General features: G+C 40.1%; 2 protein-coding genes across 3 annotated transcripts; one reads left to right on the forward strand and one right to left on the reverse strand.

Moving 5' to 3' along the window:
• The first annotated feature begins 3,153 nt into the window (after nt 1–3,153).
• Nucleotides 3,154–8,630, forward strand: cd40 (CD40 molecule, TNF receptor superfamily member 5). Of its 2 annotated transcripts, XM_029436697.1 has the most exons (9): nt 3,154–3,302; nt 3,959–4,043; nt 6,081–6,203; nt 6,284–6,430; nt 6,522–6,615; nt 6,993–7,051; nt 7,381–7,476; nt 7,581–7,603; nt 8,011–8,630. In XM_029436697.1, exons 1-9 carry the CDS (start codon nt 3,240–3,242, stop codon nt 8,290–8,292), a joined length of 972 nt encoding a protein of 323 aa, XP_029292557.1. In that variant the 5' UTR covers nt 3,154–3,239; the 3' UTR covers nt 8,293–8,630. The 2 variants fall into 2 exon arrangements, with proteins under 2 accessions (XP_029292557.1, XP_029292556.1); XM_029436696.1 differs by lacking the exon at nt 3,154–3,302 and having other exon boundaries at nt 3,940–4,043; nt 7,581–7,597.
• A 1,467-nt stretch (nt 8,631–10,097) lies between these two features.
• irx7 (iroquois homeobox 7) lies at nt 10,098–11,739 on the reverse strand. The gene is made up of 2 exons (XM_029436695.1): nt 11,488–11,739; nt 10,098–11,132 (listed from the first exon to the last, which is right to left on the reverse strand). Exons 1-2 carry the CDS (start codon nt 11,698–11,700, stop codon nt 10,350–10,352), a joined length of 996 nt encoding a protein of 331 aa, XP_029292555.1. The 5' UTR covers nt 11,701–11,739; the 3' UTR covers nt 10,098–10,349.
• Between the last annotated feature and the right edge of the window lie 5,539 nt (nt 11,740–17,278).

Consider the following 17,278-nt stretch of genomic DNA (forward strand, 5'->3'; position numbering starts at 1 on the left):
ACTTCCCCCTCTTTCAGCTCAGATAACACTCGTAGGTAAATCAGGTAGTCACTGTTTGGCCACACCCACATATACTCACACACATGCTTTCTCTGCAAAACAGCAAACATTTCCAGACAGTTTACATGTCTCCACTTGCAAGACAATGTGCCTTATCTGCTGCTCACCTGGTTCTATGTAAGCGATAGCGCTAAGAAATCTGCAGCTCTTTCCCAATACCCATAATAATACATTAACGCAATGTTTATCAATGTATTCCTAATCAGAATGCGTTTTTCTATTACATAATGTCACTGCACAGTTCTTAAGGAAAGTCCAGGTGTGCAAACTTAAAAAGGAACAAATGTAAATGTTTCATCATTTTGGTATAAAAGGTTTTCCCTTGAGAACTGATTTAAATCCCAACGCTGTCTTACAAAGGCAGAGAGACGTTTTCTTTTCTTTTTATTGCCGCAAAAACAAAGCAGTAGTGACTTTACAGGTGCTACAACAAAGAGCGGGGGAGAAATACCCAAAGGAAACAGTAGTACTAGTTAAGTACAGGTTGTTCATATTCCAGTGGCTGGTTTCGACTGAGGAGAGGTCTCCTAGCAGACATACAGAAGGGGAGACATGAGTGCTGAGATCTACGTTTGAGGATATTTCATGTGCAATGTTTGTCCAGAATGTTTTGATTGGGGAGGCAGAGACCCCATGTTGTGTAGTTTATACAGTGAGCTGAGCTCTGTGTAGAATCTTGTATTGGACTTACGTCCACGAGTTGCTATCAAGATCTTGGACTGGTCATGTTGTCTGTTTTGAAGTTTGGACTTTTGTGAAAAGCACTTTTTCTGAGTGGCTATGAGTTCGAGTTGGTCGAACAATGGCGGTGGTTGCAGAACGTGTTGTGAATATTGCAAGAAGCTGTTACCACTGATTTGGTATCTCTGTATTTGTGTCGTGATCAAATAAATGCTCCAGATGTGTAGTTCCTGCTCTTTCACATGAATTAAATGCTCGTGGTTCGTTTTTAATGTGAAAGTCCAGGTTGTGCCAGATTGGAGTTTATTTATATAAAGGTGTTATTTGTGTTGGATTTCCACCAAGCTGTCAGTGTCACTTCTATCAATGTTTCCCCCCACACACACTTTATTCAGCCAGGGGTGTTGTGTGTCACTTTTCAAACTGCCTACAGCTTGTTTCATGACTTTTAGGATGATTAGTTTACCCCCTAACAATGCTGATACTTTACTCTGCCTTTGGATAAATCTTGTCAGAATGTCAGACAGAAACGCTGTATCGACAACGTAAATGTGCTCTTTCAGCTTCCTTGTTCATTTTATGTAGTTTGTTTTATAAAGTACACTTTATTTTAAATACTTCAGTCCATGTAGGATTTAAATTTGTCTGTTTTAGGACTTTTCAAGGACTTTCCAGGCCCAATTCCCTCGAATTCAAGGACCCTACACAGCATAGCTTGAGACACATATCAGAGTTAATTACTGTTATAACACAGAATATTTATAATTAACTATATACTCAATTGTGCTGTGTTACAGTGACGGTAACAACTAACGTTTAGTAAAACAAATATTAATAGAACGTCAATTTCTATTCTTGCATAAAATATACAAATTCAAGCACCATGTCTATATTCTAAAAAACTTTCAAGGCCTTGATATTTTCCCCCTCTGAAATTCAACTACTCTCCCTAGTTCATTTTCTTACTTTTTATGGTTTTATTTTGTATGTCTCAGTTTATTTACAATATACAGTAGGTTGTGTTTGACTATCTCTATTTATTATCTTTCTTTTCTTCTAGTCTTCTTATATGTGGAGTCTTATATCTGCTTATTTACAAAAATATTCAAAACCTTTTATGAGAAGTGACTGAAATTAGATTTTTAGTCTCAAAAATTGTCAAATAAGTACATTTTTCATTTTAAACTTGAACTTTAGACCTAATATTTATATTCATTATTCAAGACAAATGTAAAACCAGACATTGTACCCCTTTACCCACCCTTCCATCATCCCTTCCTCTAGTCCTGGTCAACAATGAACTGTGTGCAGAGTATTTCATGAATAAGGGAGCAGGGATAATTCAAGAAAAAGCACAGATAAAGTGCACAGGCTCACACAAGGCAGTATAAAAGAAGAAAAAGGTAATTCAGAGGTAAAATTATGTAAATATTCCAGTAAGACGGCTTCATTTCCAATGTGTGCACAGGAACTGTCTCTTATTAGGAATCCATTGGAATTTCCACCAAGGGGAAGATTGTGAGAAATGAAGTGCGCAGCTGCACCCGGTACAGGCGCCGTAATTGCATGAATACACGCGCAACACAATCTGAATAGCAGCTGATTGGACTCGCTTTTACCAAACAAAATAGGCATAGGGCTCACTTAGATCTCGTTAGACACATTGAATGTCCAGTGCGCATGTCTGAACACCACAGCTCCTTCACGGTGACCGTGTGGGAATTCCCACTTCATGAAAATTTCTTGGGGAATCCCTCAATCTGGTGTAGTTTCAGGCGTTGCAGTAGAGCAGGTGTGGTCGAGAACTAATACAACTTTTTTTTCTGTCATACAATTCATAAGAAGCAATGTAATTTGGGAATCCTAAAAAAAATTCTTGAAAGCTATAGTTAATGTTTTGTTTTGCATTTGAATACAATGAGTTTATTAAATACAATGTGCTGCTGTAGATTAAATAGATAAATAAAGTAGCCTACTTAAGATTAGCTCCATCTCAGCCAACTGCAACAGTAAAGCTGTTTACACTTTAATGCATCAGTAATAATAATCCAATAATATAATATATAGTTAAACTGTCGTCTGCATAAGTAGCCCACGCTTTACTTATGATATCCTACTTTGAGTACACTTTGCTGTTAAGAATAACTTTTAAATGCAGGACTTTTACTTGTATTTGACTATTTGCACACTCTGATGTTGTTACTTTTACTTTAAGTAAGTAAAAATACTTCCACCACTAATATCTTTTGGTAAACTTTAATATTCTTCTTGCAATCATCAACATATTTCATGTCGTGGCCGAAGTTTTACCTCTGGACATTTTAGGAACCACACACATGATGCTATAATTTACAGGAAATGGTCAAGTGAAGAAAACCATTCACAAAGGAAATCCCCTCGCGCAGCTGCTCCTCCCTCCCTGCGTCGTGTAAGGTTAGAAGAGGACAGAGCTGTGAGCACACACACACACTGAGACTGTAGAAGTGGAGAGCAACAACATGCTGCAAACTAAGATGCATCTTCTGCTGCTGCTGCTGATGATGATGATGTGGGATTCTATGGTGAGTAATGCGTGGTGTGTTTATTGTAAAAGAAAGATTGTGGCTCGTGATAGCTAAAAGTAGCTGCAATTACACTCTTATCATCTAGTCGTGTGAGTATAGGCTATAACGCTTGTTACTTTTAGTTATTTGTATGCATTTTTTGCTCAGAAATACAGTTTAATCTAATATGCCGGTCGAAATTGTGCATTATTTTTCGAGTTTACGCCTTTTATGTACAGTGTACAGTTACACCCAGTGGCGCACGTCTGTTTAAAGTTACTTTCACTTTCGTTTTCCTCGCAACAGTGAGGAGATTTAAGGTTGTTGTGAAAAAAACAGACTTAATAAAAATCCTGATACACAAAATACTGGCATTGATATAAAAGAAAGAAAGGAAAGCACGTGGCTGTCAGTTTCAGAGTTAACAGCTTCTTGAATGTTTGGGACTTTCCACCACGCCCATTACAGTCTGGACTGAGAGGAAGTGAACCAACAGTCTCAGAGAAGCCCCACCATTACTGCAGAGGATACAAAGCCTTGTTATGCATATCACATGTGTTGTTATGCATATCACATGTGTTGTTTTGTATATCACATGTGTTGTTTTGTATATCACATGTGTTGTTATGCATATCACATGTGTTGTTTTGTATATCACATGTGTTGTTTTGCAGGTGATGACTGCTGCTCAGCCCCAGTGTGACCCTCTGACTCAATATGCGAATATGGATGGCGAGTGCTGCAAAATGTGTGTTCCAGGTACGTAAATGTTTGATTCAATTCAAAATACTTTACTTGTCCCTCAAGGGTGAGACACTTCTATCTCGGTGTAAATGTAACGAATATATATATATATATATATATATGGGAGGGATGAACTGCTGTCTACCGAACGCCGTAAGCTGGTTTAGCAACATAACTCGTGAGGATTTAACAGAAGAAGAAGCACAATTCACCCGTGTGTGTGGCGTCCACTTTATATCTGCTAAGAGCTCATGCTAAAGCTATGTTTTCAATGTTTACGTTAAACATTTGTGCTTATGATATACCCGAACACTGTAAGACCTTACTTCTCTACATCGCTGACTGGTAAATAAGGCACTTTCTTTACATGCGATGCCATTTGCTCTTTTCTTCTGTGCATGTTTTTGTTTGGCTTATTCTTGAACCTACTTCACTTGTGAAAAGCAAAGCACCAATGTGAGAACATGCTTCGCTTAATCCAGCCATACAATCACAGTGTGCGAGGATAACATCGCCGCTCTTCTCACTCACAAACCACGGCTTGAGCGGTGCATCTCGAGCTCTTTGAGAGTGATTTACACGAGCATGGACGAGCACCCTGTCATCTTTCAGTGGTTTGGTAAGAAGACTACCAACCCAGCCAGAAACAAAGACATTATAAGCATCTACGCTCTTGTATGCCTTCATTTGTGCGTTGGTTGCCCACGACGTTTGTAGCACAAAGTAGTTCACAATATCCGGATATTCAATCGCCGGTAATGAATCGGGTCACGGCTGCAAATTTGGACTTTTTCCTCTGAATCTTGCCTTTGCAGAGGACTCCAGAGAGTCACAATACTTTGAAGAAGTCGGAGTTGTATTGCTGTTGTTGTTCGCTTTAGACACCATTGTTGATTTGTATATCATCCAACATGGCGTCACACGCATACGTCACACAGTTTCGTCGCGTGTTTGCACACTACCTATAGCCGCAAGTTGAGTTACTGAACCCCAAATTGCCGTGTGTGTGTGTGTGTGTGTGTGTGTGTGTGTGTGTGAGAGAATCAGCATTAAGATTAGATCCTGATGAGCATGTTGTGGCACCCTGTGTCACCAGTGTATGAATGTAAATGTTGACATGTAGTGTAAAATAGTGTAGTTTATTTCTGCTGTAAAGTTTGGCATTTTAACATGGGGGGGGGGGGGTCTTTGGAGCCAGCCATTTAAGGAACTGCAGTTTTCGATCAATACTGAAGCTAAAAACAACAACAAAGAATAGTTCAACTCACTCTTCTTCTTCCTCTTCTTCAGTCCTCTCTTCCCTCTCCCTTTGTCTCTCAACCCAACCAGTCGAGGGGGATGTTGGTTCTGCTCGAGCTTCCTGCCTGATAAAAAATAGTTTTTCCTTTCTCTGTCACCAAGTGCTTGAGATAATTTGCCATTATAAAATACGATGTTATTTTATTGTTATGATTTGGCACTATATAAATGGCGAAGGTTAGTTAATTAATCAATAAATAAATAATTGTAAAGGGTAAAAAGGTGCTTCTCAAATGAGATGATGTGCTCCTTTTCAACACTTTATATTATTGTGAGCTGATTATCTCTGGGTTTCAAACTCTTTGTGAAACAAACATTTTAAGATTGAAGTTGTAATGGCCATTCTTTCATTAGGTTTTAACATTTCATTGACTAAATTATACAAAAAAAATAATCAGCACATCTTCAGAACACATTCCCCCGCGGGAAATTGCAACTTTCTGTTTTTACACTTCGACTTTTATACGGATTTAACAAATCAAACATAACGTGTTAATTAGTGAACTTTCGAGGTGCTGACGGACGCACAGCCAGGCTACCTGTTTCCCCTTGTTTCCAGTCTTTGTGCTAAGCTAAGCTAGCCGTCTCCTGACTGCAGCTTTGTATTTAACAGACAGATATAAGGGTGGCATCTCTCTTAGCTCATTTCCTAAAATGTCTGTTTTGTGGATTAAACGTCACTTGACTAAGAAAGACTATAATACTGCACAGTGCTGCATTTGCTTACTATGAAGCAACACTTGTGTTTTTCAGGAACCAGAATGTCTTCGGCCAGCACTTGTCTGGATCCTCAGTGCCCAGAATGTGGGGATAATGAGTATCAGGATAAATACACACTTAACTCCAAGTGTCAACGTCAGCCCTACTGTGACCCAAGTAAGTACTGTTCCTTTACAAACTGGCAGACTTCAGTTTGATGTAGCACAACGTACAACTTGTGTTCATTCTTCTTTCAGATAGAAACTTTCTGAATCCTGTCCATAAGAGCAAGAAGAAACAAAGCACCTGCCTGTGTAAAGAGGGGTTCCACTGCTCCAGTGAACAATGTATAACCTGTGTGAAACACACGGTCTGTACACCGGGGCATGAGCCTCAAAACATAGGTACGAAACGCCTTTTTTGATGCACGCCGAATATAAAGAACAATCAGCTTTGTTTTCGCAATGTGCTGAATGAATCGTGCTCTGCTTTCAGGAAACCACACGCATGACACAGTGTGTCAGGAATGCCCGAAAGGCACATTTTCCAATGACAACTCATTGGACGGTGCCTGTAAGAAGTGGACAGAGTAAGTGGATTAACTCCAATTACAAGCGTTTGTGTAGTTGTGTGCTCCCTCAAGCTTATGAATTCGGTTAGTTTCTTAAGTCACTGTTAAAGGAAATAGTTAGGAAGTACGCTTAATTTGCGTGCAATCAATGAAAAGATCGACTCCACTCTCAACTGTGTCTGTGCCTGGTGCCTGACCCATATTTTTCAGAGTGCGATTTGATGAGTGTATGTAATAGAAGTAGTGCAACGTATCATCTTAAGAACATATATTTGTAAACTGGAGCCATAGTATTGAGATGCTGCTGTCACCTTTCATAAACTGTTACCCTGAGCAGAACAAATAGTCCCCTGAAACCAGGAATTATCCTTTTAACACTATGAAATTCTTTGCAGATGTGAGAATGGATACCGTATTCAAGAGAGCGGAACAGACGTATCGGACAACATCTGTGGTGAGTTCTGCAAGAGGCGGATACATTGTTAAGGTTTCTCACCTTCAACTCTGCTGCCATCTGCAGATGTGTGGTTAGCGGTGACTCGATCAAAACGAAACCGCGTAGGATGACGAGAGGCTGCACGTCATAAGTGTGTGTCGGTCTGTGGTTCTGAGTGTGGGATTAACAGCTTTCACCTACACGATGATTACACCACATCTGTAGACGCCACTGTGATTTAATTATAGATATTATTCAGATATAAATACAATATTCTAAATACAAGCCCTTATTTAGCCCAATTAATATGTATTAAATGTTTTTCTCTCTTTATTTTTGTCTTGCAGAGGCAACCTTACGAGTGCACGGCATTGTGATCGCTATTGTTTCTGTGATTGCAGTTGTAATTGCGATCGTAGTTTGCAAACTTTGTCTCTGCAAAGGTATGTAGTGCTCTAAATTCTCTCTCTTATAACATGTCTGAGGAGTTTCCACTTATCCACGTGCTCATGCTCTCTGTTTTTTTTGTTCTTCCTTCTTCTTCCAGGAGATGCAAAAGGAAAGGTAAAGGTAAATGTCATTTATTTTATCTTGCTGTGTTGACTGTAGTAAACTGACTGAAGAAAGCAGTAAAACTATGTAAACAATCCAAATTATTGCACTTTAAAGAAGACAATTGACTGAATGCTTGTGTTGGACGTCATTGTTCCTAAAACAATTGTATTTTCCAACATGATGTCACTTCCTCTTTTTATATGCTCACTTTAAGGGATAGTTTGCATTCTGGGAAATATGCTTATTCCTTAATCCCTTAACCTGAAAAAAGGAAACCCTGTTTTCTATTTATGTGGAAGTGGAGTGATCTGATTAATAAAGAGCATAAACACACTCGGAGAAACTAAAACTGTTGACCTTGAATTAATTTCCACAACTGAAAATGTAACGTTCTATATTTCAACACCATTTTACTTTTCCAGGACTGTTTAGAATCATGTCGGGGAGAAGAAAGGGAGCAGCTGAGAGAAACCAGAGTGGAGATCACAAACCCAACTGAAGAAGTTCAGTCGTTGATGCCTGAGGGTCAGTCTATACAAGAGGAGGCTGGTGCGGGGACACCGGAGGAAAACGAGGATACGCTAAGCCAGAAGGAGTCAACCGAAGTAGTTTTTTCTGAAAATGGAAACTATGTGACTCAGGAGAATGGGAAATCGTCAATCCTCTCCCGACAGGAATCACAAACACAAACATTTAGTGACTGAAAACAGCTGCTGTCACTCAGATCATCGCTGATAGTATGAAATTATGAATGTAAGCTGTTGTGTACTGTTGCCCCATGTCTCTTTTGTACAGAATTCTCCCCCTAAATATGTATACATTAGTCCTAAGTGTTAAAAATAAATGTAAATCATATGTTGAAATGATGATGTTTTAGTGTAACAATATTGAAAGATAGTGTGTCATACTACAGTATATGAATTAACCGCATTAACTTGGGAGCATTATTTTAGATTGTGGGCTCATTTGTCACTGTGTTTGTATTTTATTTTAATGTCATCCACTTTTATTTAAATTCTTTACTAAAACACTTCAATATATATTTTTTTGCACAAAGTGGTAAATTGTTAATATGGAAACAGCATGTCATTTATTTGTTTAGTGTTTATTTCTTATCTTCTGTTAGTTAGTGTCTGTAATGCAGGGGTCATTGACAAAATAGAGAAAGTTCCCATAATGCCTTGTGAGGATATGGCCTAAAGAGGAAGTAATGCACCCCCAAGGAATCAGAGAGTTATGTTCATGCTGCGGGCTACATGCACAATCGTTTTTGCCTATATTTGTTTCCATTTCGAAAGAATTGCAGCATTAAAAGTATGCCGAATTAACTACAATCGGTTCCTGTTTGCACTGAACCCATGGATGTACGGACAACTATTACTGGATAACTTTGACACTAAAGACAATTTAAAAACGTAAGAACTATCAAGCAAGTTCTGGGGTTCTAAGGAGCGTCCATGATTTCTAAGCGGATTTTTAGATGTTTTTTCTTGATTGACATTGGATATAATGACATCCTCGGAAAGAGTAAGTCACGCTGAATCTAAAAATATGTTTACTGTATATGTGTGCCGTAATTTGACTGAGTTATGACAATTTGCGAACATGTGCCTGTCGCTTTCACATAAAGAAAACCCCTAGTTTAGTTCAATCGTGCTGCAGTTACTTCTTAATTTCCTCAAGGGGGTGCTCGAGGTTCGCTGTGACTGTTGAATGTTTAATTTATCAAATAGCGTCTCTGCAGTTTAAAACTGGAAATATAAGTAGAATAGTGTCATTATTAAAGCTACCCTTGTAAAAGTCCCGCTCAAAAGGAAACACAGTTTTATCAGTAGGCCTAATTTCTAAACACATTGATGGTGTGTGACATGATATTCTATTATATTCATCTGTTTCCTGTGAGGCAAGAGGCTGAAATGAGAGCTAATCTGTCCTCTATGTTCCTGTTTGTAGGGCTTTGCATGGAGAGGTGCAACAGCGCTCCCAGGGGCTTTCTCATTATCCCCGGATTAATGGAGGCACAGCCCTTTGAATTTACATGGAAACCTGTGCGATTGATAGTGAAGCATCCCTCTGCCAAACCCTAAACTTTGCTAAGACTTTAAAGGCCTGCAGCTGTCTAATCTAAAGTGAATTATATATATATTGTACCTGAGGAGAAAATGGCTCAAATAAAGAAACCGAACATCAATTGCAGTCACACATAAATTAGAAACAATTAGAAGTTTTTCAAAGAGTAATGTCAGGGATTATCCAGCCCAAACCTGTTTGAGAATATTTAATTGACTTGGGTTTGATGTGCAAAGTAAGACCTAATACTCTCTTTCCAATTAAATTGAGATTAAAGATGCTACTTCCTGAACACAAACTATGTGTTACATATTGTAGTTTAAAAAGGTCTTCATAAGAAAGAAGGAAAACAAAGCTGCACGTGACTTTAGTTTTTCCATTAATGCAAAGTAAACTGCCCAAATCCATCATCACCAGTAAAACACGTGAGAATTACGCTAGAAGCTGAACTTTATTTAAGCAAAAATATTACTTCATGAATGAAAGGACACATAATTTACATGTTTGTGATGGAAAAATACATCTACATTTATTTACAATAACATGTTTAATCTTTGGTCTCGAAACAACAGATTTTAATTTCACTGCAAACTGCAGGAATTAACGACCAAATCCCTGAGGTTTGAAAGTTTTAAAGTGCAAAGTATGTTGAAAAATGTCTTTTTAATTAGTGTCTAAAGAAAACCCACGTTTAGACAATTTCATGTGTGGTGTAACATGACGGAACAAACAGTCCGTTTCTTGAAGCCCACTCTGCCCAAAGTTTTCCTGCCGGGTGGTAAATATTGTCCTGAGGTTTCTTCACAGTCTCTGAAGTGGCGGTCTCAGCCAAAGACCAGATTTTAGGTTTCTGACTAATGTTTTCTTTACTCTCCAAAGAAGATAGCGTGTGATCAGAGTCACTCTTTTCAACTTTCTTGACAGTTGCGAGTTCTCTGTCTTCATGTTTGCTGCTTGGCTGCTGCTGCTGCTGCGGCGGCATCTCCAACCGCGCATCCACAGATGCTGAGCTGTCCAATGCGCTCTCGACGTGCTCATCGGTGTCTGCAGGGTCACTTTGAGGCTCTTCTTCATCCCGCTCATCCAGGTGACAGTTCTGCATTGAACTGTCTGCATCGTCGCTCTCTCCCTCCTGCTCATCATCCTCCTCGTCTGATTTCCCCTTACACGCCCAGCTGACCCTGTTCTCCTTCTTCAGGCGTCGCCTTGCGTTTGCGAACCAGGTGGAGACCTGCGTGAGGCTCATTTTGGTGATGATGGCGAGCATGATTTTCTCGCCTTTGGTCGGATACGGGTTCTTGAGGTGCTCATTCAGCCAGGCCTTCAGCGCCCCGGTGCTCTCTCGGGTGGCCACTTTGGCCACCCTACCAGGATCCTCGGCTGCTCCAGGGCGGTACGGCGGGTAGAAACCCCCCCCGCGAGACAGGAGCGCGTGATGGTAGGGAGAGGCAACCTTCAAGTCGAAACCGTTGTTCTGGGAAAAACAGAGAGAAGTAACGTAAGGACGAGCAAAAGGAATCTCGACTGTGCGCAATTACGCATGAATTTGGCGACCCATGACTTTAACGAGTGCTACTTTCATACACTGAAACGTAATGAAGAGGAACTCCTCTGAACTCATGAGGCCAGCGACAACTTCTCTTAGTCTTTGTGGGCTCACATAACTTCTCAACTCAGTAAGTGAGAATAAAATCTCCAAGATGCTTCTTCGGAGTTCTTCAGCTTCTCAACATCACATTTTGCACACGTTACTGTTCAAAGTAGGTCGTAATGATTCCACTTGAGCTTTTCATTTTAATGACTGAATACTTTTCGAATGGTCGACTCACCATGTGTGTGATGTGCCTGTGGTGCGGATAGGGGATGAAGTTGTATCCCTGTAGTCCTGAGTATGTTATGGGAACTCCAGCTGCCATCGCTGCCAGATGCTGAGCCTGCTGCTGTTGCACACCTGGTGGGCATCCCAGGATCTGATATCCAGTCGGCATGCTGATGTTCCGCTCCAAGAAAAAGCTGTCAATTCCAGTTTGCGATGCGGGCATCTTTCCTGCGTCCCAGCTATTCGAGTTTGAGTGGCAATCCAACCTCCCGGATCTATTTATATACACCCAGCTGCCAGCGTGTGTTTGCTGGGGGAGGAAGGGGGGAGGTCCCACTGGTAGTGACTGACAGCTACGTTCAAAAGACCCACAGCTTTCACTGGCAACAAATCCCATCAAAGAAGCCCTCCGCTGTTCCTTTTAGCGTTTTCGCGGAGAGGCTAAATATGTGCTACTTATCGCACCACGGAGATTTTTTTTTTTTTTTAGAAGAGAACTGAAGTTTCAATTCAAATGCAACCTTTTCTTTGGAGAGGTGAATAAAGACTCAACATTAAACATCAACAACATTTAACAATCTTATATTTGTGCCCATATAAATAGTCTTTAAGGTTCGTGTCGTTGTTATTCTTTTGATAACAGCACCAAATAAAAATAAAAGCTCATAAACAGAAGACTAAAAGTTTAAAATAATACTAAGTCCATTTCGTGGCGACGTTATGTTTTCCATTTGTACGTTTTAAATCGGTTTATTTATCTGTTCTTTAGTTTTTGCTACATGGAAACTTACACCGGTTTGATGTCATTTTTATGACGAATTTAACACTTCGCATGTCTGGCACCAATCGACCAGAGCTTAGAAAACAACCTGAATGTAGTTAACAACATCCCGCCAGTCTCTCCTGTCGCCTCTGACACTTCATCACCTACAGATCTGTAGTTTTTGTGAATCGAATTAACCATCTCAATATCATTAAATTACGCAAATAAACAAATGCAATACGTTTTACGCACGCGTAAAAGTGTCTCTAAGAAAGATCTGTTCCATTCTGCAAAAATAAATGTATTTAATCAATAACAGCGGTCATCCGGCCCCACAGCCTTAGCTTCTTCTTTTTTATTGACTGAATCATAACAAACATTTTACATGTCGGATGGTTTTGTTTTGTTTTGATTGGAGCGCAACGTTTCAATGGACCTAATTAAACGAGGTTAAGTGAAGCAGGTGTTGACTAATGTATATGATAATTGTGGGATAACTGTGTGTGTGTGTGTGTGGGGGGGGGGGGTTTGCTGGAGATAAGAGGAGAAGATTACACTTCTTATTCCACCGTCCCCCGTCCCCTCACCACTCTTCAAAAGAGCCACAGTTAAGCTCAGTGTTTGGGTTCAAGGGAGCTCACCTCTTTTATCTTGCATAATTTTGATTATTATATTAACAGTATTAAGAGGTGTAGTGCTGGTGCTGATAGCATTGCTGCTTTTATTACGTGGTGGTACATGAAGACATTTTACATTTACAATCTTTTACGTTTTTTAATTGATGATTACATCTTATGTTGCAGTTTTTATTTTTATTTATTTTTTATTTCTTTGTTTGCATTTTTATTCTTTAATCCAAATCTAGTTTTCTAATTTTACATTTTATATGAAGCGAGCTGTAACTCTCCGTTTGGCTCATGTTTACAGTTTTTCAGTTAGATTTAATAAGTTGCTTTTTTTCTGCATTTTTTGATAAAACTCCTTTTTATCATTTTATCATTTTTAAAACTGAAACAGGATCATGAGACATGCTTTCACTTTCTTAACTATCATGTGTCTATTATAAAGAAATGTATTTGCCTGAAGTGTTAATAATAACACCTGCATGTACAAGTAAGTTGCAGTTTCATGAACTCAAAATGATTCATATTTTTAATAACCCTCACATTAGCCTCATATGTACGCATCATTCATAAATCTGAGCATGTGCACAAGTCTGACTTTATATATGTGAAACCAGCAGTCTTCGTATTTTATCTTCATTATTATTATTATTTTTAAAAGCTTGCAAATATACAAAGGGGCAAAATTCAACTATGCAACGTAATGTCTTGATTCTCTCGTTGCAGAAAACTTATGCTTACTAAGAATGTACACAGATTAATACAGCGGTCCTGCAACGAACTCGACCTTCATGGAGGTTCTGATGACGCTGTTTCAGAGACGTGTTGGTTGTGCTGCTGTTGAACTGAAGCGTGTGATTTGTATGAAATTATTAATTGATTAGTCTAATAGAATTAATCTTTTTCTTACAGTAGAAAAAAATCTTCACATTATCAAGTTAAAGCTTCTCAAATGGCAGGAAATGTATATTATTATTAATGTATATTAATAATAATATAATAATAATACATTAAAAGAAAATACTGACAAAACAAGAAATTTGAGAGTATTAAACCTCTCCTGTTTTGTTTCTCCCTCTATCTCCTCATATTTTTATCCTAAGAGATGTTATATCAAATATTATTCCATATAATGGAGGTTACACTAATGAGAAGAGAGAGAGAGAGATACTGGGGACAGCCTCAGATAAAAAGTAGTGAAGGTGGAGGGAAAGGAGGAATTTATTTGGGTGGGGTCCAAAGAGCCTAAAGCTAATTTGAACAAGAGCAACAATGGAGCAGCTATAGTGCAAAGAGAAGGAGGCTTATGGCATCAGTAGTCTACATCTCACAACACAAACAGCTCAGGGCAGCGGCCTTTGTCCCCCTTGTAGAACTTCTTTTCATTCTCTTCCTCTTTTGCCAGCTCCGCCACAATGCAGGTGTTGGTCTTGCTCTGACAGGTTGAGTTTGTGCTGTTTGCCGTTAGGATGTCAGTCGTTTACAGGAGAAGTGACCAAATGGAAGACGATTGTCCTCAGTGCCCAGAGAGATACAGTACAAGATAGCAAAGAGGATGAACTTATCTTTATCTCTGATGACGCCTGAGTCGTCCCTCTGTATTGGTATACTGCCGTATGCCTTCGCTTGTCTACGAACCCTTCTGCATATTCCACGTTTTTAACTCACTACGCAGACGGATAAGTTAAGCAAGGCCCGGACTTTGGATGAAAATGCAGAACGAGGGTGCAAGGGGCTAATGAGCAGGTCAGGACAAATGGTTTACGTGTGACCTCAATTACAGGCAATCCCCTACCTGCGAGCCGACAAAGGGACTAAACATGCAATTACAATAGCTCATAGGTAGGTGCCAACACGACAACAAAAGCCTAAAGAGAATCCACAGAGTCTTTAACACCTATTGCTTGTTAGTTTATTTTTTTACTGCATCAGATACTAAAAGGGGAGAAAGTTGACAGAGGCTCATAGAAACTGAGCCAGAGGAGGGGAAATAGTTTATGTTCAGTGCGTCACATAAAAGCTCGATGAAAAGGGATTTAAAATGTGTATGTAAATTGTGTTTTCAGATGTTTTGACGGAGCAAAGAGCCACGGATCAAAATCCCGACAGAAGGAGAATCGACATCATGAGACGCGCAGATGATCAATTGACAACAAATATATCTCCGAGCAGAACACCCTAATGAGATTTTCCTGGGGCGCCAACACAAATGGGGAGATGTAAGCAAAGTGTGAATGTTATCAAGCTCTCCCACGTCTTTACTATCTGACCCCCTCTTCCCCAGACCCCCTTCCACTCTTTGTCCTTTGTCATTACTCTTATCAGGACCACTCTATCATTCTCTCAAAATGGTCGTGGCGCTGAAACCACTTGCAAATGTAAGTATGTCTTTGTTTAGGGCCGGACAGTGGCCCGCCTCCCAGCTCCCTCCTGGGCGCAGCTTGATTGACGGCCCTCCGCTGTGTGAGTGACAGGCAGCGTTGGTTAGGCAGTGATGGCCTGTATGACAGCTGGTGCTGCCGCTGGTTATCTCCCTGTGTCGGGCCTCGGTGGGTGGGTGCTGGGCCCCCAGGATCCCTCAGCTAGAGCCCAGTTTGCATGAGCCCAGTCAGAGCAGCCTCCCCGGTGTGCTCGTTGTTGCAGATCAGCTTGTTAGCTCGCTGCACCCTGTTTCTACACATCGGCTGCAAGTTTCCCTGCACATATGCAGAAGGCGTAAACCACACGGGCCGTGTGTGTGTGTGGCGAAGGGTTGCTTTTTACATCACCAACATTGTTATCTTGCAGCGTCCCCTTTCTCCTCCTCAGTTGCAAGCTGTATGTAGATTTTAGTGAAGCCATTTTCCCTGCAGTGAAATGAAAAGTCTTTTATCTTCTTAATAAAATGCAATTCTTTACCGATAACATTCTGCAGTCATAAGCAGACAATACAGTAATAGTGTTTTACACACTGTCATGTAGGTGTATGCAGCGCAGGTCAACACTAATAACTTAATATTACACTTCTGTTTTACTATATTGTAATTCACTATCTGTTTATACACTTCTATGGGCTTACAGGTACATTATAGTGCGTTATAAACCAGTTATTACATGTTTATATGCTGCGTATGAATGCTAAATAGGAAGGACTTAAAAGTAAAGTGTTGCCTTTTTACATTATGATTACGCTGCAACTCAGTTGACGGTTTCCCCTGCACATACAGTATATATATATATATATATATATTTACATTAACTTATTAACATTGTTATATTTAGTTATAACAAATGCTTTTAAGAGCCGTACTGTTATTTCCGCAGAATCTCCATACAGTTGAACAAACTGAAGTTCATGCATCTATTCTTTTCTCTCTATAGCCTCACAGAGAGCAGCTAATGAGGTTATTGGGCATCTGTGACGTGACATCTACATTTTGGCCTATTTGTGAAACAATGGTAACAAGGAAGCCCGGGACATTGGGCTCTGTGTTTTCCAACTCAAAATAACAAAGCCAAGCAGCCGCTGGTGGGAGGCTGTGCTCTCATGGAAATGAGCAACTGAACCAACAATGTAGCGCCTAATCTCTTCAGAGAGAGGAATCAGTTACACAGCAGTATGCACCCCTCAATGCTTTTCATTAGAGTCAGCGTGCTATTGAAACAGTCACTCCGCCCCCCTGACTCGCACACAAACACACACATACATGCACACACACACGCACACACACAGCCCTCGTGTGTAGCCACAGGCCCTACTCATACATGCACTAGATACAAGGTAGCCCCCCAACAACAGAAGGGTTGAAATAAGTGGGGCAGAGGGTGGTATGGGGGTGCGAGGCCTCAAAGCATCGGATTAGAGTTAATGTGCCCTCCCTGGGTTATAATCTCTTCAGAGGGGGACTTTGTTTGAGGGGCTTGAGGGCAGTAAGATAAGTATCTATTACAGAAACTCCCTCTTATCCCCCAAACATCCTCGCTTCAAAAATGAAGCACAAAAACACTTGCCTCTGTTCCCCTCTGTGTTGTCTGATATCCAAGACCCAAAAGCAAGTGCTGCCCTTTTCAGCTAATCAGGAATTAAGGTCTAAAGCCGTATGGAGAGTTAGCAGGCCCCATATTTACTCCATCTGTAGCCCACAAAGTCAGGTAGTTAAAGTAAGATCAAAGGCAGCTTAAGAAACTCGGGTTATTGTATTAAAGACGGAAGAAAGAAAGCATTATCACAAGTTGTTCTTCTTCTCTGCTTCGTATAAGGAGAAACTGTGAGCGTGTGTGTGTGTGTGTGCAGAGAGTTTTATGTGGATCCTTCCAGTGTAACGTTGAAGTAGACATGCAAAGGCTAATAAAACACAGCGATACAGTTTGATATAAAATACAGTTTAATAGCAAAATATCTTCATTATATAAATATTGTGCAAAAAATGTAATGG

Source organism: Cottoperca gobio, chromosome 7 (genome assembly GCF_900634415.1).
Source record: "Cottoperca gobio chromosome 7, fCotGob3.1, whole genome shotgun sequence".
NCBI classification, from domain to species: domain Eukaryota; kingdom Metazoa; phylum Chordata; class Actinopteri; order Perciformes; family Bovichtidae; genus Cottoperca; species Cottoperca gobio.